The sequence below is a fragment of the Pelmatolapia mariae genome, linkage group LG7, assembly GCF_036321145.2.
Source record: "Pelmatolapia mariae isolate MD_Pm_ZW linkage group LG7, Pm_UMD_F_2, whole genome shotgun sequence".
Lineage (NCBI taxonomy): Eukaryota > Metazoa > Chordata > Actinopteri > Cichliformes > Cichlidae > Pelmatolapia > Pelmatolapia mariae.
Window position 1 is genome coordinate 7,666,693 of NC_086233.1, and position 21,926 is coordinate 7,688,618.

General features: G+C 40.2%; 1 protein-coding gene across 1 annotated transcript in view; it reads right to left on the reverse strand.

Annotated features, from left to right (window-relative positions):
* Positions 1 to 14,100: 14,100 nt before the first annotated feature.
* Positions 14,101 to 21,926, reverse strand: part of ranbp10 (RAN binding protein 10) — a 38,054-nt gene continuing 30,228 nt past the window's right edge. Inside the window, exons 12-15 of the mRNA XM_063477714.1 lie at positions 21,655 to 21,803; positions 20,424 to 20,535; positions 18,304 to 18,445; positions 14,101 to 17,993 (exon numbers count right to left, since the gene is read on the reverse strand). Of these exons, the coding sequence (XP_063333784.1) occupies positions 18,315 to 18,445; positions 20,424 to 20,535; positions 21,655 to 21,803 (392 nt within the window). The 3' untranslated portion in view covers positions 14,101 to 17,993; positions 18,304 to 18,314. The remainder of the gene's footprint in view (positions 17,994 to 18,303; positions 18,446 to 20,423; positions 20,536 to 21,654; positions 21,804 to 21,926) is intronic.

The following is a 21,926-nucleotide window of genomic DNA, read 5'->3' on the forward strand; positions in this document are numbered from 1 at the left end:
CCGAGCGAATAATGAAAATGTGTCATCTTGGATGAGGACGGCAGACGCACGGCGCTCTTCAGAGAATTCCATTTTCTAATTCTCTGACAGACGCAGAGGGGGAGCTGAGCACATGTAACTCCCCCTCACATACACCAATTACCGCAATGAGCAAATGAAAGGCTGTGTCCCATCAGGGCCGCCGTAGGGGGTAGAGAGAAAGAGAGGGAGAGGGGAATGCATGGAGGGAGGGGGGGAGTAATACATAATTGCCCCCCCTCCCTGCACATACACGCACAGACACACATACATCACCAACAATCATTGTCTGGTGTCTGTGTTGTCGATAATCCCACAGTTGTCTGTTACAGCAGATCGGCCCTCCCCGCTTCCACACGCTCTTCTTGGGTTTTTTTACGTTTTTTTTTTTTTATATTTCTGTCTCCATTTCTTGTCTGCGTTTCTCCATCATGCCATTTTACCCACTCCACAGATCCCTCCGTCTCCCCACCTCCTCCTCATCAACTGTCACCATGCTCAGTGACATTTTGCCTGCCTTAGTTTTTACAAAATAGCAGTCAAAATATGTAGAGACAGTCTGCAGGGTCAATCAGTATTATCTGAAGCTTCACATCACCCGAATGAAAGACAGTGATTGACTGACTGAAGCTTAATTACTGTTAGTGCCAGTATCAGGCTTTAAAAATGCGTTTCAACACTCATTTTCAAGTACACGTTCCCGCTGCAGAGAGCAGGCAGACTCCTGAGCTGAAGGCAGCAAAATCAAACTTAAGATCCGAACCTTTGTGTCTAATTTACAGCCGCTCTGCATGAGCCTCTGGGGTGCTAGAACTTAAACCTAACTGTAAATCTGAGAAGTGTGAAGCCCACCTGACTGCATGTTCTCACTGTGCTCGGCTGCAGCTCAGTGCCTCAGCAGGCTAATTGAAGTCAACCACAGGGCACTGCTAATGATCAGCCCACAGCGACCCTCGATCGTCTGTCATCTTTCTGTCTGCAGCCCTGCGTGGTATTTAGAGACATCCTGAAGCTTGGCAGGAAATGAGAGAAGGGCAAAAAAGCAGGGTAGAAAAAAAAGAGAAAAGACAAGGGAGAGGTGGTGTCGGTGGTGTGGACAAATGACCCAGGTGATGAAATGACCATCACGCTGCGTAGGAAGTAGCCATGTCCGCCTCTGCTCACTTCCGCTCAGTGGCCAATATCCCTCCTCCCCCCTCCCGAGCTCCCCGTGGCTCCAAATTCACTAACACAAAATCGATACGAGCAGGTGGAGCAGGAGGTGGGAGGACAGGAACTGTGGATGAGGTGAGAGGAGCAGGAGGAGGGGTGCAATGAGAAGAGGAGTGCGAACAAAAAGGAGAGAAGGTAGAAAAAATGAAGGCAAAAGAAGAGAAAGAACAAAGGAGGTGAGGAGGAGACGGAAGGAAAGGAGATCATGCGAAGGAAGGGGAAAAGGGGGGATCAGAGTGAAAGGGCAGAAGATGAGAGGAAAGACAAGAATGAAATCGGAAGAGGAAATTGAATTGAAGGAAAACAGGAGAGAGGAGGAAATAAAATTAAACAAAGTAGGAGAACGCAGCACAAAAGGAGAAGAGCAGCAGATACAGGAAGGTAAGAATGGACAGTAAAAAAGAAAGAAGAAGAGAGAAAATGAAAAAGACAAGTGGTGGGAGAAAGGGAAGGAAAAGTGAAAATGGGAGGACAGAAAAGGAGAGGACAGGGAAAAGAGAGGCAAATGGGAGATAAAAGACAGAAAAATGAGGGAAGCAGTAGTAGAAAGGGAAGTTAAAAGGAAATGAAGAGTAAAAAAAACTGAAAAAAGATGGTGAGCAGGTGTTATAATTTCTTCTTTCGTGCAATCATCTGAATAAAATCTATCTGACCCTTAAACCTGGAGAAGCTCGGGTGTGTGGAACAAAGGACACAAATCTGTTTTGTCCGTTCGGTGAAGGCTGTGCTTTTTTTACTGCCACAACAAAATGTAACCAGTCAACTGGAGTTTATTTCTGCCACGTTTGCCCCCGTGGCATTTGGGTTTATGAGTCGAGCCTTGGCAGTTAGATATAACGAGCGTCAAGGCTCCGCCAACCAGACATAATGTCCTGTATTACCACCAGAGAGTCCAACCTGAGCCCGAGGACACCAGAAAACCAGCAAATTATTGCCCACTGATGCCGTTTGCTTCTTTCATTCCTAATACGCAGAGTAAAATCCAAATACAGTTGACTATTTGCAGCATTTTTGTATTTATTTTTGCACATTTCAGTCCAATAAAGAAAAGCAACAAAGCTAGAAATAAAAAATAATAAGACACCTAATGCTTTGGCCAACAAAGCAAAATATTTTTGTTGCTGCTTTTTGATCAATAATTTTTTTAAAAAAAAAACAGAGATTTAAAAGAAGGTTTGTGATTGATTATGCGTTTGTTTGCTACAGACTGCAGCAGAGTGAGCTGAAAGCAGACAAATCTGCTTTATATATATATATATATGTATATATATATATATATATATATATATATATATTACTCCACATGTGTGTGTGCACAATAACAGCAATGCAATCCAAAAGAACATCCCTGCAGTAAATATCACTTAAGCCTGAGCTTTAATTTTGCGTTACATTTCAAGCCATGCATGTTTTTAAAAAAAAATTTCTCCAAGCATGCACACGGCCACTGCGATATCGCCACATTAAGAGCCTTGTCCATGTGAAGTGGCGGCATGAATTAAAATAAACTCTTGGGCACTACAGCAGCTCTCTTTCACTCTCATGAAACTGTAACCTATTTGAATTCATCATCATGAGCGAATGGTTAATGATTTGATTAGCTTACCATACATGTAAAGGGAAATTATTCATGTCCGATATGATGGAATATGATAAAAGGCTTTTTTTTCCTGCACTGTATAAGAATTACATTTCACTAACAGGCCTTGACAACCTAATTGAACATTAGTCTAATATAGAACATTACCAGAAGAGAAATGAAAGCCTGCTGTCCTTGAACACTCTGTCAGCTTCATTGTGAACACTACTGTCTTCTCCCAGTTATTTCTCTCTTTGGCTCTGAGTGAAAGGACCTTCATCCCAAAGTGGATAGCATAATTTAGCCTGCTCTAATGACATAGAACTATTCAGCAGGCTGCCCATAATTGTTGGACCAGGGCTTGGAGAATAATAGTCCCAAACTCTCACCACCGAGCTTTTCATCCGTTCAAGTCTTAGTACACGCAGTGACCTAAGTCCTCTAGAAAGACTGAGAGACAGAGATAACTAGAGCCAGTAAGTTATGTGAACTATGGGGAGCCCATTATTTCTTAATATGCTTTTTTAATGTGAAAATTAGAAGCAGGCTGGACGTGGAGCTAATACCTAATGTGTCATTCTCTGAGTGTGTGCGTTCATGGGTTTAACCAGGCAGCGTGCCCTTGTGTGGCGATCTTCAGTGTTCCTCGACTAATACCTGTAACTCAGTGGCTCATAGTGGACGTTAATGAGTACCGAGAAGGGCAGAGGGAGAGAGAGGGAAAGGGGAGCAGTGCTGGTCTAATGAACTCATAGCTCGCTGTACGCTGTCAGTCTCCTGTTCAGCACTGTGACCTGGACAATGCAGCCACATTGTTGCTCCGGCATTGTGTGTGCTAACCCAGGCAGCCAGCGCCCCATAGAGAATCAATAGCTCCTGTAACTTAAACTTGGTGGTGGTTCGGGCCAGCGAAGGCAGCTGTCACTCTGGGCATTGTTGGCTCTGACAGCAGTCGCTGATGAGGGCATTGTGAAGAGAGAAACTCGGCAGAACGGCAGAAAACTACAGACACGTCGTGATGAAATGTGGAGGCTACAAGTTCAGCACGAGATGATCAAGATTTATGTCTAGAGCTGCAGCGGCGAAGAAAACGGCAAAGTTAGGGAGTGTGGAGAAAATATTTAGGGGAAAGCAAGGTCAGAAAAGGGGAATACTCTTCTATTTATTTCCCCAGATCTACATTATATTTTTAATTAACATAGGTTATATACGTACTGTCTTTGTACATGTACAGTGTGTAACATGATGCAGGCATTATTTTGGCTGTCCAAATGTCTCATACTAATATTATTATTGAAATTTGGCCAAGCCAGTTAACATTTTTTCATTTTTGCTCTAAAATGTAGGATTTATATTCATATTGTATTGTTCTTTATTATGTAGAAGGCAGAATACTTTATTCTAAAAATACAACTAAGAACAATAAAATGAATTTTCAAAATTTGTATCTTCACAGCTACACATGCATCAGAGGCATGAGACGTTAAAGAAGTAAAACATTCATGCGATAGGAACAAATAAAAATACTCAAGGCTTCATTTGTTTAAAGTGGTCTAGGCGATCGAGCGTGCTGCATCCATTCAATACTACCGCTATCCAAAATAAACATTTAATGATAAAGCTTCAGATTTTGTGAAACATAATCGTGAGCCCCTCCCCAACTCGGTAATTTATTGGTCCAGAAACGTGGCCGACGAAGGTTTTTTGCATAGAGAGAACACAAATTGTTAAAATAAAAGCAACGTAACCAGGGAACTGGATCAGTGGTGACTATGTGACCAGTTTAGTTCAACAGAAATCCCAGAAAGAAAATGCTTCATATCCAGACGAGGACTCTTTACAGTCTCAGAAGAGAGGTGACCTCAGGTCACTGAGGTATTCAAAAACTAACACATTTCTTCAGATGCATGGCAGCTTCCTGCTCAGATTCCTGATGTCTTGCTAGTGTTATGATGTGACACTAGTGCAGACGTTGGTTGTGACCGAAAAATCGATGAACTGTCCAATCAGTCTAGAAGTGAACCTTAGTAGGTCTGTTTTCCAGCTTTGCAAGACCATTTCTGCTTATTATGACAAGCTGTAAAGTGCCACTTTTGCTCCGTTGTGTCATCGTTTGGGTATCAAAGTGTCAGGAAAAGCGCTGTTTGCATTTCACATTTGCATCTGTCAGCAAAATGAGGCCATGCAGAAAGGAGAAGCTGAATTCTCACCTACTGTCATCACTCAGGCACCAAAATCACAATATTACACATCCTTAAATCCTTAAGGGAGTTTTCATAGTGTCAACAACAAGGTTTTTTGTTTTTTTTTTAAACTTGGCCTTCAGGTCTATAGCACTAACCACTAAAGCCCATTAGGGTTTGGTGAGTGCTGTATGTTTAAACCCCGTCTTTGTGGGGGCTATTTTCAGCCACTGATTAACAGGTTTAAAAAGAAAAAGCCAATTTTCATGATAACAAGTGCAACAATGTGTCTTTGATAGTTTCTGGGCAACAGTGGAGCTCAATGGGCCTCGAGGAATAGCTTATATGAGGCTTTGGCTGCAGAGACAATATTGGTTTTGGTCTTTTTGTGCAGTGTGTTGACTCTAAGAGGGCTGTACAAGAGAACCATAGAGAGGCAAAGAGAAACGGCATGATGCAAAGGAACACTAAAGCTTCAGCCAGGTAATAATCAGCATGTGAAAATCAATTTAAGAATTAAGAAAGGAACGTAGGGAGTTCTTCTTCTTTTTTTCACGTTCTTGCGAAAACTGTGATTTTTACAGTGGTGTTTTTAAGGTTGCGAAACCCATTTTCTTATGCAAACCGGTGAAAACCATTTATCCTATGCCGTGATTTCAGACATCAATCATGCATGTCATGAGCAAAATAAGAATGTGTTACTTAATTCCTGGAGAAAAAGGTGCCTCTATGAGATATGAAGTTTTTTTCCTCCAGCTTCGGTAATATAAGACTTTTAAATTATACATTTAACAGCTCAACAGCCTCTGGTCCTGCTCCTTAATGGGCTTTAGACTGAGGTTTGATTGGATCCTGTAGTGCCTCGGCCCCAACGAGGACCCTGAAAGGCTCTGCAGAGCAGAGCACCCAGAGAGCAGGGATGTGAATAGAAAGGTATTGAAGCAGGTATTGAGGTCCTAAAGAGGTGTGTGTGTGTGTGTGCGTGTGTGTTCTTTTCAGGTCTTAAGAGCTCTTATGCCTGAGCAGTAAAACATGGAGCACAGCACTCCCCGACCCTGCCGGTCATTTCATCTACTTCCAAATGTCACTGTGTCACAGACCTTTGTTAAGATCAGAAAGCAGGGCAACAGTGTGTGTTTGTGTGTGTGTGTTCTCTAGGCGAACTGACCTGACACACAATGTAAAAAAATATATAAATATATCAGGAAAAAAAAGGGGGAAACCACTAAAAATTGCTAACTTTATTGCTTCGCTGCTGTCTCCTGCTCCTCAGCATGTCCGTTGCATTAAAACCATCAGTCTGGGCAAGATGGCCGTCATTAGAAAAGTGGTCTTGACCACTTGAGGTTGTAATTAAAGAAGTGCAATTCATCGAGGGTTGGCACGCACAAAACAAATGGTAGCGAAACAATACAGACATCATAGAAGCTCCACATCCCCAGTGCAGTTCAGAGAAGCCACGGATTCTGCTTGGATCCCGTTTCTCCTCCGGGACGGTAATGAGGAGGGAAAGCCACGGCGGTCAGCGTGTGGCGCGGGACCGTTTACCCGCCATTAAAGATTAATAGAAATAGAAAGAACGGCAGAGAGGTCAGCACGGCCGAAGCCAGCGATATTAACAGGAAATAGGATGGAGCAGAGCCGCTGTAGGCGGGCTACATCTAAACAAGCCATTATCATTCATTTACAGGATATTTGTCATTCACAACACAACCTGCACCCACAAACTGCGTTGCGCTGTTTGGCTCGAATTGCAGACAACCGCTGTAAACAGTTATCTCGCTGCTTTATTCACACTCATCTGCACTTTGCTTTTTTTTTCTCCTTCCTCTCCACTTATCCCTTCTTCTTTTTCATTTCCTTTCCTCCCTTCCACAGCTCCTCTCATTCTCCTTTTTCCTTAATTTCCTATGCTCTCATTTTCTCGTTTCTTTTACTTTCCCCCCTTTTCCCCTCTCCTCGTCTTCTCTCCCAAATCTTTTACTTTCCTTAATCATTTTATCCAATTTTTTTCTGCTTCTTGCTTCTTATTTTTGTTCCATTTTGTCATTTTTGCATCTTTTACCTCCTTTCTTATGCTTTGTCAATCTTTCCTTTTCCTTTAATTTCCCCTTTTTTTCCCTGTTTATCTCCTTTTGTCTTTTCCAGTGATGTTCGCGTCTTCAGTTTCCTTTCCTTCTTCCTTTCCTTCCATGTCCTTTCTTTTCAACAACTGTCCCAATTTCTTACCTGCTTCCCTTTCTTTTTCCTTCTCTTACGATTATTCCATCCCTTTTTCCTCCTTTTTCATTCCTCTCCTATTTCTTTTTTACTCCCTCCTTCTTGCCACCACCTTTCCCCTTTCCTTTAATTTCCTCTTTTCTTTGCTTTCATATCCTGTTTCTTTTTTACTTTTACCTCGCTGTCCTTCTCTAAGTTAACTTTCCTTTCCTTTCCTTTCCCTCCCTTCCCTCCTTCCTTGACCTTACCTTTCTTCCCTCCTCTTGCTTCCCTCATCCTCATCCCGCAGAGATCCAGCTTTATTGGCAGAGCTTTACAGATCCAATACCAGGAGATTAAACTAGTGTCCTTTTCCTCTTCTGTTATTAAAACAGCCGCTCAGCAGAGAGGGATCCACGGTGAAACATCCACAGTGAGACTTGCGTTTCTGTGTGGATTGCATGTGTGCTGTACAGTAGTTATCGGTGCATTATTATCCTAGCAGCTCGCAGGCCAGCGGGGATGCTCCCCTAAATTAATTCATCAAGGCTGCTTCATCTCTCCCAGAGTACGTTTTTTTTTTTCTTTTCCTGTTTGCATCAACATGAGCAGATCCCAAGTGTCTTGATGTTCCTGGATGTTTACACCATGTGTGAAGAAGGAATAAAAGAATGTTGATTTACGTAATGAATGCAGTGAAATAAAGTGCAAACACATCTAAGTCAGTCATTATACACCGTCAAGTGTGTGATTAGCTTGTGTGACATATTCATGTCATTTGCTGAACTGTGAGCAGTAACTTCTGCTCTTTAGATAGAATATGATCATTCATCTTCACTGTAAATGTGTTCGTAATAACGCCTCTTTTTCCACAGATTAAACATCACGACAGTGTAGTATGCTGTGGAAGACTAGTGATTTTGTTGTTGTAAATTCATGTTTTTGACAACAGAGTCACAGTCTACCTCGGTATTCCACACCTGGACATCTTTCCTTCTAATTTCCAGTCAGCTCCCCTGGATGTTTTTCTCTTTAAAATGTGAATCCACATTGCTGATTCACATGGAAAGCTACACTTCAGGTTTTCTGTTGGTAATGTTGAGAATGCCTTGTCAGTATATACAATAAGAAACATTGTAACTTTGATATTTATAAAATCTCTGTAGCTCAAACCTGCCATCCTTCTTTCCAACCAATATTTTCCCAGTTACATTTAGGTGTAACATTTCAGGCTGGATTATGCACAGCAGCAATGGGATCAGTGGGAGATGGTTGGGGTGGATGATGGGCATATGAAGCTCCTGCATGTCCCACTTTTACATTATACCTTTCTCTGTGTTTGAGATTAAAAGCACTGTGGTTCCGGTCTGGAAAAGACTGTAATCATTTAATGTAATGAAAAATCATGTGTATGATGATGTGTGTACATTTATTTTTCATGTATTCTCCTCTGAACTGAACTGTTTGTCAAATATTTGCCAAAAGTTCTGCTGCCATTTGAAGAATTTTGCAGAGTGCATTCAACAATAGATGTCTACCACTGCCACGGTTAATTTGGTGTAGAATTGCTGCTTTTGGATTTAATTTGCTGGAGTTGCAGCTTTAATTTTTTCTTTTTTTTTTTTGTAAAACTGGTTCAGACGTGTTTTAGACCCTTCATTTCTAGTGAAACATTTTATTTTGGAGCCAGTAAAAATTTGAGTCTTTGCTTTTCAGTTTTCATTATGGCCTTGTGATGCAGTCCTGTGGTATTTTAATAGTCTCCCACGTGTCTCTTATTGATTGTTCACTTTGGCCTCACCATTGTGGTCACTGACTGAATTTGGGGATGTTTGCAAAAACCTAAAAGTTTCAGTTATTTTTACTTGAAAACTTCAATTTTGACCCCCGCCCCCCCCAAAATACTTTTTGCTCTCCAGGTGTCCACCGCTTCAAATCTCCACCTGTTTTCTTGTAAGGTAAGTACTGTAAACATTTACAGTTTCTGAACTCGCCTCTTTGTTGTCCTTGTTGGGAAAACTGCACATTAAATAAAATGTTGAGGTAAAAACTTTGCTCCCAGCATTAAAGTGTTTCCTGCACACTCGCAGAGCAGAGAAAAAGTCATGTTTCTGTGCCGACACTTCTTGTACATGATTTGTACTGCCATGTATACATTTTCACCTGTACCTGAAATAAAATGAGAGCCTGGAGCCCTTTGGTGTGAGCTGATTAATGTTCCGCGCTCTGCATATTCCACCCCATTGTACATCTCAGCCAGACTCCAACTGTGGCAATCAATTCAATCAGCAGTGCTTATGAACCCATTACAATCTAGCTGAGAGCAGGCGGGGGCTGCATCCTTCGACTGGCCTCAGAGTAATTACTATTTAGTCAAGCCAAAAAGGATGGATAGATGGATGGATGGATGGATGGACTAATAAAACACATCCTTAATCACTTCCATGTGACTATGAATATGCATTACAGTGACTGGGCAATAGGAGTGGGTGTTGTGATATTTACACCCCCTCTGAGAACGCCATAGCACATTGCCATGGTGACTAACGTGTCTTCAATTCTGAAGGCCAGAGGTCTTGCAGTGTTGCGAGGATGCCTGCAGGCCTCCAGGGTCTAATATATGATGTTGGAAATTCACAGGCGGCAACGCAGCCAGAAACAGCCAAACCACTCTCACCTCGCTCGTAATTACAGGCTCAGCTCTCGGTCTGCACAAGAAAGGGTATTTAACAGCGCCGTGAGTGAAATTTTCAAGCATGTGTTTGAACCTCTGACCTCCCGATGACCAACATGCATTTCTGTGTCACTCAAGCAGGAGTCGTACTTCTAGGGGCTTCTGAGAGCCGCACACGTGGGAGGGCTCTGATGAGGCATTTATTGTTTACCGCTTCTTTTTAAACCCCTCAGCATCCACTTTTTAGACCTTTTTATTTCCCCTTAGGCAGCTTCAAGGCTGGCAAAATCCCATTCACGGCACTCGGTACTCATTTCACTTTGTTTCTACTATTCATTACGTGTTGTTTCGTGCATCACTTTATACAAATTTCAAACAATATTTTTTTTTGCATATAAAACCTGCAGCCAAACAGATCAGTGGGGTTAGAAAGGTGAAGTGTACCAAAGCAAAATTTACACTTGTTTACATATTTCTATTCTGTTCTGCTGCAAGGACACGACTCTTTACAAGAAGGAACCAAATGCACCCACTCCTTAACCAGCCTTGACCTAACAGCTACTGAAAAAAAAATTATTTGTATTCAATTCTTGTAGATTTAAAAGCCTCAACGCACAATCATCTACATCAACATGTGGTGAGAAGAGATGAAATACTGATAGAAAATAGTTAAATAAAAGTTTGGTTGGTTTTAAAGCTTAGCTGAATATTTTGAGACCCAACAGCGTGTCTGTTTCACTGGCTCTCCAGCTTCAGAGTACACAGACTGGCTTGTGTTACAAAAAAACATTAAGTCACGCTGGAACAACACATCAGGTGTGTTTCACCCCTCAGGAATCCAAGTGACATTTTTATGAAATAAACATCTTTTAAAACACTCCACATAATGATTATTTTGACCATATTTTAATCACCTGAGCTAATGAGCACTACACTTACCTTTTTATATGTTGTTGTTTCTTTCTTTGTTGTTGGTGCTTTAAGCCAGCTATGACGCATACTGTAGGTAGTCTGGGTTAAAACGTATGCCTCTTGTGATTATGAAAAATATCCTCCACGGGAGAACATAAACTCAAACATCTTACCTGCAACTGTCTTTGTTTTTATTTAAAAGGGTTACTGCATGAGCAGAGTAAAATATGTGCTGATCTGATCATGCATAAGGCATTCCCCAGCCTTCTTCTGCCCTCTGCTGTTCAAAGACTGTAAAACAATGTGACCCAATTATAAAAAAATATCTGCAGACTGCTTGTACCACCACATATTTGCCATAAATGCAGGTTTGTATTATAGGAAACCAAGTAGTCATCCAGAGGAACATATATTGAAGGTCCTTAATGTTTACAAGCTTAAAATTATGTTTTCCAAGTTTAAAATAGAAATCATGAGTTCCTGTGAAATCAGTCATGAACCATATGGTCACAACCCTTCAGGGCTATGACCATATGGTAGCTGAAGGCAGAGGAACTCAGTATTGCCTTCTAAGAGTTTCTTTGAACCACTGGACTATCTTATCCTAGAGCTTCTGCACTTTATAAGGAATGACCAGAAGAAGTTTATGAAATCCATCATCTAACTCACAGATTTTTACACATAAAGGAAAATGAGGTACAGTAGATATTACTGAGCCATAACTTTGAATAATGTTCAGGCTGAAGTTTTTCTCCAAACACAGGACTATTTCAAATCAAAAGAGATTTCTCCATGCATTCAGAGATATTCTCCTTAAATACAGTGACATGGTGGAATATCTTAAATACTTACTGCTTGTTTGGAACCACGTAATCTTTAATCATACATTTATATATATTATGGTACACAGAGAAGACGTTTTGGCAGTATTATGATATTCCCTTCACCTGTACTTTGGACCCAATGCAGACACCACTGAGTCTACCTGCTCTATGCTCCCTTATAGTTGACATCAACTCTTTCCTGGAAGCAGGATTGGTACCTTCCAACATTAAAAGTGCCTCAGTCACTCCCATCCTCAAGAAGCCAGGCCTGGACCCTGATGATCTTAAACATTACTGACTGATCTCCAACCTTTGTTCCTCAGCAAAATCTTGGAAAGCAGCCACCCAACTCAATCAACATATGTCCAACCATAAGGTGGACATATGAACCATTTCAGTCTGGTTTCAGAACACACCACAGCATTGAGAGTTAGCCACAATGTGCCTCAAGGCCCTGTTCTTGGAACCCTTCTGGTCCATTGATGATTCTGATGCTGACAACACACAACTTTATATCTGTACAAAACCCTCCACCCAGTTTCCTCCCCAATCACTTGTCAACTTTCTGCATTAAGTTAAAACATATGGGTCATCTAACCTACTCAAGATCAACAGTAATAAAACAGAGTTCTTGGTTGTGGCCCTCAGGGCCCTACTCTGAAAGACTGGAGCTCTATTCACTGACACAGACTGTTGCACCATCTCACCATCCCCAGAATTTCGCAACCTGGGTTTCGATCTAGACGCCACACTTTAATCCCAGGCTCAAATCTGTCACTAAAGTAGTGTTTTTTCCCACTTAATGAACATCTCTTAATTTCAGTCATTGCTCACTGACTCTGTAGCAGAGCCCCTCATCCATGCCTTTGTTACCACACAGCTGGATTACTGCAGTGGGGTCCTGTTTGGGATCCCCAGCAAAGCCCTGGACAGGCTCCAGTATGTCCACAACTCAGCTGCCAGGCTTCTAACACACTCTCTGGCAACATATAACTCCCACCCTCATAAATCTCCATTGGTTCCTGGTCAAGTCACACATCATTCACATCATCATCTGACTCATAAATCCCTTAATGCCCGGGCACCTCAGTACCTGTCCAACCTCCTTCACCTTTGGTTTCCTGAAAGGCGTTATACGAATCCAAGTTATTATAAGAATGAGAGCCAAAGAATGTGAAAGGCTATAAATGACTTGATCAAGAAAACAAATTCCAGATGAGTCTAAACAAATTCATGGTAACATAGTTTGAAGAGTTTCATAAGAGATGTTGTAGTCTGACTTGCACCACATTTGAATGAATCCATCCTCTGCAGTGCTCTTTATTAAATATGGAAACCTAAAATCAAAGAAATGCATTTAGTGAGTTTTAGTGTAAAACACTGAGACTGAAAGTCAAGCATGGTGCGCGCTTTATGGTGTCCAGCTGTGAGCAGAACCAGGAGAGGGCGATGTAGCTCTATGTAAAGATCACAGCATATATTCACATAATCAGGGAGATAATAAGCTGACCTTACCAGTGCAATGAAATAGATGAAGTCAAATTATCTACACCGTGAGATAAACAAGACTCTTACTCTTTGAGCTGTGCAATAGTCATTGCTTCAGAGCCTGAAGTAGCTGAAGCCGACACTGCTTAGAAGAGATAGTTGCTCTAATCACAAGTCAAAGAGGCCAGACTGAAAAACAAAATGAAGACCCCGCAGTCACAGTTGCAGGTAGGCTGTGGCATTTAAAAATGCTCAGTTAGTATTAAGGAGCTCAAAATATGGCAAGAAAATATCCTCCATAGCATTACACCATCAGGCTGAAAACAGATACTTTTGTGTTTATGACCCCACCATCTCAATGTTAAACCTGAGACTCATAACAACATTTTTACCAATCTTCTGGCGTTCAGTTTGGGTGAGACCATGCAAATTCTTCTGCTTCTGTAGCTCATCTGCTTAGCAGTCCACATGTTGTGAGTCCATAGATGCTCTTTAGCATACATTGTTTACAGCCATTAAAAAGGCATAACTATGCCTACATGCCTAAATGCACTGAGATCAGGCCTGGACTGATAATCTGGCGTACCGGGGATTTTCCTGGTAGGCCAATGCACTTTTGGGCCAATGAGCCAGTCTGAAGAGCCCCTGACAGCAGTCCATTGGTTCATTTTCATACTGACACTGGATTGCCCAATCAAATCTCTTAATACAACCGGCCCCTCTCCTACCTTTGCTGTAGGAAGACACAAAGAAGCCACTGGGTTGGTTGATTAAAGTGCTATAAAGTGCAGTTGAACAGGTTTAATGAAGTATTTGGTGAGTTTATTATTTATAAGATAAAAATAGTGAAATAAGCAAATGTGTCTAAATTTTTAGATTATACTCTACTAACATTAATGTTTTGTACAAGCGTTTACAGCTGTCATTGCCTCTCACTCACAAACAAGATCATATCCTGAGAAAAAAAAAAAGAAATGACACCAAAAACGAGACACCGTTCATATGCTTATGGATGTATTTTAATAAAAATAATTCTGTCAAAATTAAACAGAAAACATATTTCTTTTTTTTAACATAGTTCCAGTACATCGTTTTTTTTTGTAATTATCATTTTTCCTTTTTTTTATATTGTTTTAAAGGTTTTACAAGTCATGCTAAGTAGAGGGTAACTCATTTCACATTTTTAAAACATTTTTATTTTTTTTCCTAAAACTCAAAAGTCAAAATCTGAAACCAAAATCATGATAGAAGTCAACTGTGCACAGCTTGTCTGCGGCGCCTAAATCAGTTTCTCCGGCCTCTCGGGAAGCCTCAGAGGCCTCGGGCTCGTTTCTACAACTGCTCACGTCTCCTTTCCTTCTAACGGTCACTGAGCATGTCAGTGGCTGGATAATGGGGATAATGGGGGAAAGCTGTGTAGTAACACCGCTGAGATGCAGCCCAAGTCCAAAAACAACAGGACAGCAGCGAGATTTTTTTTTCTCCCCCTACAGGTGTGTAACAGAGGTTTCTCTTTCAATAGTGTGTAACAGAAGTCCTGTACAGCTGCAGAGGCAGATGCTGTGGGTGTGTCTGTATGTGTAGTTATTAGAATAAATCCTACATTAGCAGAAGGTGTTTAGAAAAACAAAAACAAAACACCAGCTAAAAAGGTTTGACCACATAACCTAGACGGAAAATCTCTTATGAATAGAAATACACACTTCAGGGTAGAACAGCATGACGCTCCCCAGGTCACGACAAAGCAGACAGAAAGACAGTGTTTCGTCGATATCCGTCCACTTTGTAGAAAAGAAATCATTTCATATGTTTACAGAGGAAAACATGTTTATCATTAAAACCAAATAATGAGACATATGTGACTGGGGTGGTAGTTAAACTTAATGCTTCCGACACACAGGACAAAAGTCTTCTCTTTTGAAACGCAAAACTAAAAATGAAGTGAATAATGCTGCAGCGTGAGCCAACTTTACAGAGCTAACATTGTGAAAGTAATCAGCAGGTTAGTTACTCAATTAATGTTTTATTCTATTGTGACTGGCTGCCATTTTTGTTGTGTAGAAACAGTATCAACCTGAGAAAGTTGAGTTGATGAAAACAAAAAGCTTTGAATCCACATGTTTAATAGTTCCTGTGAAATCCCTTCATGATTTCCATTTTAGCTTTTCCAAATACTAAAGAAAGAAAAAAATATCAGTGTTACCTCCAAATATATTCTAACTCAAGTGTGGCTCCTGTAAAATAAAAATGAAGCCAAAAAAGAGCCATTAAAGCATAAACGACTGAACTTCACCCAGGCCCACTAACACGTTAGCTCATGTGTGTTACAGAAAGGAACACAGTGGCTTTTTGGTCTTTTTTTTTGCAAACATTTAAGAAACATTTTTAGAAATAACGCTTTGTGCTATTCGGCTATGTGAGCTTAAAAGCAGCTGAGCCAGCTGGCCGTGTAGCCAGGTAGCATGTGGTCTTGCTAAAACAAAGGCTAGTTACTGTACAGTGTGTTTCTGAGGAGCAGCAAAATGATTGGCTGATTCAAAAGAATCAACCTCGTCAGCCACCAGTTAGTGAATTAGTTTGTTTTAGCTGCGTAGTTTCAAACAAAGTCCTTAGCAGACAAAATAAAGATGGCTTCTCTAACATGTAGGTGGTGAGGTACAGCTAGTTAGTGCTTTAGCTAGTTTTTTACTAACCAAAACTTACTGGATGATATTAGTGAAGCCTAACAGGCCTTTTTCGTCCAAGCAGATATTTTAAGTTGTCATGAGAAAAGTTACTTTTGGACCAAGTTTTAATGATGGCTCAGTTCTATTACACACAAAAATGGAGCCTTGCCTGAATGGTTTAATTTGTTTTCCTACAAATTACATCTGTGTTTATCTCACAATAACCCAGAGTCTCTGCTGTGGAAAAAGGTCTGAGGGTGCCGAAGCTGTCATGAAAACTGTGAACTGACCGTGTAAAACTGAGTAATTCAAAGTCGTAATATCTCATTAATTAATTTTAATATCAAGCCAAGTGAGAAGTGTCTGGAAGCGGTATTTCGTACTTCTGTTCGTACTGATCTGACTCAGTACAAACATTTTGGTCTCGAACACCCAGAGATTTGTTGATGTCATGCACTGTATGACAGCTACCACTGTCTACTTCGGATCATGGCTTGTTGCTCTACGAAACTTCTTACCCTAATGTTCTATTTCAATCTGCAGTGTTTGTACTACTGCACTAATATTGACTGCATTTACCTGTCACACACATCCTGGTTGTTATTCTTTAAGCGTGTTTTAAAGTGGTGCTCTCGTCTCTGTCGACGGGTAAAGCATTAAAGGAGCAACAGCTAACACAGGAATCCTGCCTCTGCAGGGAGCTGTTGCACAGACACACCTTGAATCTGTTTTGGCTGATATTATGTGTAGTATGTGGACTGCATGTAGATAGTAATTGAGAGACAGTCAACTAAGAATACTCAGACAAACAAAGCAAACTTATTATGCAGCTTTAAGTATGAGGGAAATGTTGTAAAAACAGGACTGTTGGCAGGTATAACCTGACACCAAAACAGGAAGTAGCAGACCTGAGCACTGTCTTTACTTGTACGTAAATCTCATTGTGGCCAGCAGCTAGCCTGAAGGGTAAAATGACTGTTTTACCATCATGTTATTGTACATATTGAAAAGAACTCTGGGACTAATTTGTTTTACAAACCTAAAGGGCTCTGTGTAAGGCAAAAAGAGAGAAACTTTCCCAACAACCAGAACTGGTTTTCACAATCTTTAAAATCAAAACGAAAGATCACACAGTGCTCCCTAAAAAACTACACATATGTGTTCGGAAGATGGTTTTCCTTTTTTTCTGAAACAGTGTTTGCAACAGCACATGCACACAGCAGGTCAGGCTGCGGAGGATGGCGAAGAAGAAAAAGGGCAGCAGTAATTAAATCTCAGGGGGAGTGCCCTGAACACACACGCACGCACGCACACACACACAGTGCTTGTTAAGCTGAGTTTGATACTGATTTCCTCAATACTGGCATCAAGGTGGCCATTAAAATAGTGTAAGACTTGGTCCTGAAGGCGGATGTTGTCGGTGCAGCTCTTGCCGAGCTCTGCCACCTGCAACCACATCCCTGATTGGTTGACGTTGTGGTTGTTACGGTTAAATCAAGGCTCCAACACCTCTAATATTCCACTGTAGTCTCTTGTCATCACCCTCTCTCCCGGCAGCGTTCGCAGCTACAGAGGACCTTCAATTATGTTTTTTTTCTTTTACATGGGTAAAGTTTTAAGGAAGTCTCCTATTCTTTGGGTAAAAAATTGCTAGCTCGCACAGACATATTAGAGTATGACTTGGAAGCTTTATCCAGTGAATTTTGATTTTCTTTGACTTTCTGGAATTATTTTCATGACGAGTTCGAACCCTTCTGTATTTCAAGATACACCGTGTCTAATTGGAAAAAAAAAAAAAAAAAAGGCCTACAGGTGTCACGATGACTGTGGAAACCAGCTTTTGGGTATTGTGGTCTGTGATATGGTGAACAAGAACAACAATACTGACAGCAGGGAGAAGAAATCCACCCGTTAAAACAGAAGTGAAGAATCAGAAGGAGGTTTACAATTTCTTTGTTCCAGGATGAGCACAACAAACTGACACAAAAGAACTAAAAAACAAAAGAAAAAAAAAGGCTAGATGAACAGAATAATAATTATCTTTAAATAGTGTCACACATTTATTTATTTTATAATACTAAATTAAAAGGAACCTTTCTTTTCTCTCTCTCCTCTGCCTCTCTTGCCTGTGCTGCTGGCTCGGTCTGATGGACAGCCAAATGCACCAACGCTCCTTCCTCCGTTGCCATGACAACTACCTGCTGGACATGTCTTCTCTCAGTGCTACTTAACAATAACCTGTGGGAGAGATGTGGGTAATGAAATGAATGTAGCATGATTGATAGAAATACAGCGGGAGAGCATTTTACCCCCCCATAGACATGTGTGCACATTAGCTGTAATTAAAGTCAATAACAGATGGAGATGAAGGTTGTCCTCCATCCATACCTTTAAGACACAAACATGCCAGTCACCATGTAAACCTTACTATGAGTCACATTCAGTGCCCCGTTTCAGACCTCAGATAATTACAGGATTTATAGCCTAAGCTTATTTACAATGTCCACCTCACAAAAGGATGATTACTCCAAAATATGAATTTACACACCTGGACCTGGGCTAGTGCAAAAAGTTGTCTACTCTGGCGAAGGAGCAGGAACCGGACCGGACACGGGCCATGAGCTGAACACACTCCGTGGCCTGACCGAGCGCTAGCATCAGCGGAGGCTGTTTAGGCAGATTTTGAGACTCTGAAGAACAAAAACACAAAGAATCGCAAAGAAAGTAACCAAATATTTTTGCTCCTTTCTGCTTGGCTTGAGACAGTTTAGGTTTGCACTGATCATCTCATCTCATTTTTAACAGATATTACAGCTGTTTTCAATGTTTGTGAAAGGCAACATTTCTTACTGGTGGCAGAAAATGACAGCTCAATATTCATATTAATATGAATCTTTGTATGCCTTGGGGGAAAATCCAGTGAAAAAATAAAGAAATACGCTAGAAAAATACATTTTTACGATATGAATAATGTCAGGATTGATTGATTTTTTATTTATTTTTTAGTAAATTTGCTCCCTATGGCTAAAAGCAAGGAAACAAAAAGCAGTTTCAGAATATGTGAACATAACAGAGTTATTGTAGTTTACCCCTTTCAAGTTGGTTTTTATTTTTGGTTTTATTTCAGTTTAGTTTCAGTTTGTTTCCAGAGTGAATTTTCTTGTTTTGGGTTTGTTTTTATTGTTTGTTTAGTTTAGTTTCTATTAGTTTCAGTGTTAGTTTTAGTTTTAAAGGAAAATCAGTACAGGTAGTACAATAAAAACAGAACTTTCTGAAAGTGTTTCAGGGTATTTCTTCTATATTTTCATTTCATTTTAGTTCATTTTCCAGGTTCAAAATGTCATTTCAGTTAGTTCTAGGTTTTTTGGGGGGTTTTTTTGTTTTTTTTTCAAAAGTCTAGTTTCTATTTTTTAATTTAGTTAATTAAAAGGTTTTTTCACACCTAGCTTTGAGTATAATAACCTTGGTACAAGCGATACACTGACTGCTCTAATACGTGAACATTACGGGAATTAAGTGTTGACTTTCTGGTTCCTCTGTCTTATATTGTATAGTCCAAAAGCTTAGTTTAATCATTGTTTAAAGTACATGTAATTTAACCACATGCCCTTTTGATTCACTGAATGCTTGTATAAATGCTGAGCTCTGTTAAAGATAGAACCACCACACAATCGGGTTTGTTTACATTTAGCTCATTTAGCTAACATGCTAATGTTTTAGCATAATATCTTTTATAATTTTTAAAAACAACTTTCTTTAACCCTTTTCATTTATCTTTAATAAAAACATTGTTCGCTTCCACTTTATGTGTATTCAAGATGTCAAGCAAACCCTGAAAATCTTGCCATACTGCAGTCTGTCTATTGAAAGGTTCCTAGCCATAAACCTCTGTGCTTGGCTTTGAATGGTGTTTGATAACAATATTCTATAAAAACAAAGGACATTTTTTTGCATTTCTATTCTTATATTCAACAGAAAATCCTTATTCTGTTGATCTTGTTGGAGTTGCATATGGAACTGCAGCAACAAAACAATGTCATCCAGCGAAAATCACTGTGTGTGTTGATTTAATTCTTGTAAAAAAGAAAAAAGAAAAAGACAAAAAGCAATCTTTGTAACATCAAATGAATTAGATGGCCACGAGACTTTATAATACCATCTGTTGATGCTTTCCTTGATTTAGAGGTAAAAAATTTTGGCTTTTAATCAAAGGCAAACCCGAGAATGAAGGCGTTCTCTTAAAAAGTTTGAGCACATACGGTACTGTGTAAAAGTCTTCTCCATCATGTAAATCAAACATTAAAAGTAATTCTGCAGGAGCTAAACATATTATTTGTTGAATAAAAGAAAGCGTACTTTATAAAATGTATTAAATATAAAAACATTCTTGTATTTCTCCAAGTAGGAAAGCTTAAAAGTGTACAGTTTAAAGCTTGTCAAATGTTAGAACTTGGAGGCATATTCGTACATTTTCAAGAGAGAATGAATAGTTTACTATGTTGTCTGGGTAATTTACTTAGGGGTCTAAATACCAGCATTGGCCCCTTCAGAGCTCTGATATTATCATCGTTAAGGTGAAGAAGACAGAAAGTCATATTTGTCTTTTCTTTGCACAGTTTTGTATGTATGAGCGTAACCCACAGAATATGTTTGTGCTTTGCTCTTTACCCAGTATGGCGCTGTTGAGGGCAGAGCAGAGTGACTCTCTCTGCGTAGGGTCTAACTGCTGGCCCACGGGGCAGTTCCAGGGATCTGAGTACGCTAGCAGGCTGAATGCATCCTACACAAAGACACAGCGAGAGACACACACACACAAACACACACGCAGAGCCTTTGTGAATACAACACAGCTGAATCCCTGCAGTGCAGAACACTCTCCAGCTTGGGATTTCCTTAATGGCCCTAAAGCTACAAAGTATTCATTAACATTCTGGGCACCAGCTAACGAGACACTTGTTTGGCCAGTATAAATTATGAAGACAAGTCATAAGAGCTACTGTCCTGCGTTTACTCATTTTATAGTCTTTCCTGTCATGTCTTTATCCTATTATACCGACAGAAAACTACTATAACACTTAGAGTTAGACAAAAAGAGAACAGGTGCCTTAATCTATCCTAACCAGGCTATTTCCATTTTTTGTTTCCAATATTCACCGGTCCACAAACACTAAAACGTGGATAACCTAATGAGTGATCATAATATAAATAATACAAACAAGCTAATAATGCTATTCTAAGTATTCTTACTTTAATGAGGGTGATGACATGATAATGTTGCCTGCTGAGTATGCAAGTGGGTATTTAATGTGTCAGGCCTACATTTCTGCCCCCTGGTGGACAAAAATGAGAATGCCAAAACAGTGTCCCAGCACATCATTTCAATGCATGCATAACCCTCTTTTGATGTTTTAAAAAGAGGGGTATGTATGATAATATCAATACAAAATGATCAAATGATACTGGAAAAATGTTTGTTTTAAAACTTTAAAAAAAACTGAAGACATTTCACGTATCTAAAAACAAATCCAGGGATAAATGGTTTACTCTGGTCTTTTTAATTAAATGTTTTTTATTTACTTTTTCACCATTTTTATTTGTGTTTCTTTAAATTCTTGTCAGTCACCTGTAAAACACTTTAAACTGTAAAGATGAAGTGCCCTACAAATAAAGACTGATTTAGGATCTTCCTGTACATTGGAAACTACCGCTTGTCAGAAATAACTTTGACTTGATCTGTTTTACAACAGCACATCCTAAATCATAAGTCTGTCCAATTCCTGCAGCGTGCACAGAATACTATAACCAGGACTTTAACTGGTGCCAGCAGAAACAAATCTCCTCAGCCCACTCCTTGCATCACATCTGTTGTTTGGCATCGTGCAGTGGAATGTGTGTGTACCTGTAGCATCTTCTTGTGCGTGGCATTCTTGCCGTACTCCTGACACAGCTGTTCGTTGAGCGCCTGCAGCTCCCGTCCAAACTGGATCATCCTCTCTGTGGCTGCTTGGTTCCCACCACAAAGCTGTCTGCTGTGACTACAAACCTCATCTGGTGGAGAAACACACACAAACACACTGTAAAAACATCCTGAAGAAAGATGGATCAAGTCTAAAGCAAGAGGAAATATAAAGGCTAGAAGCAGTGAAAAGACCAAGACATTTTCAGGAGTGT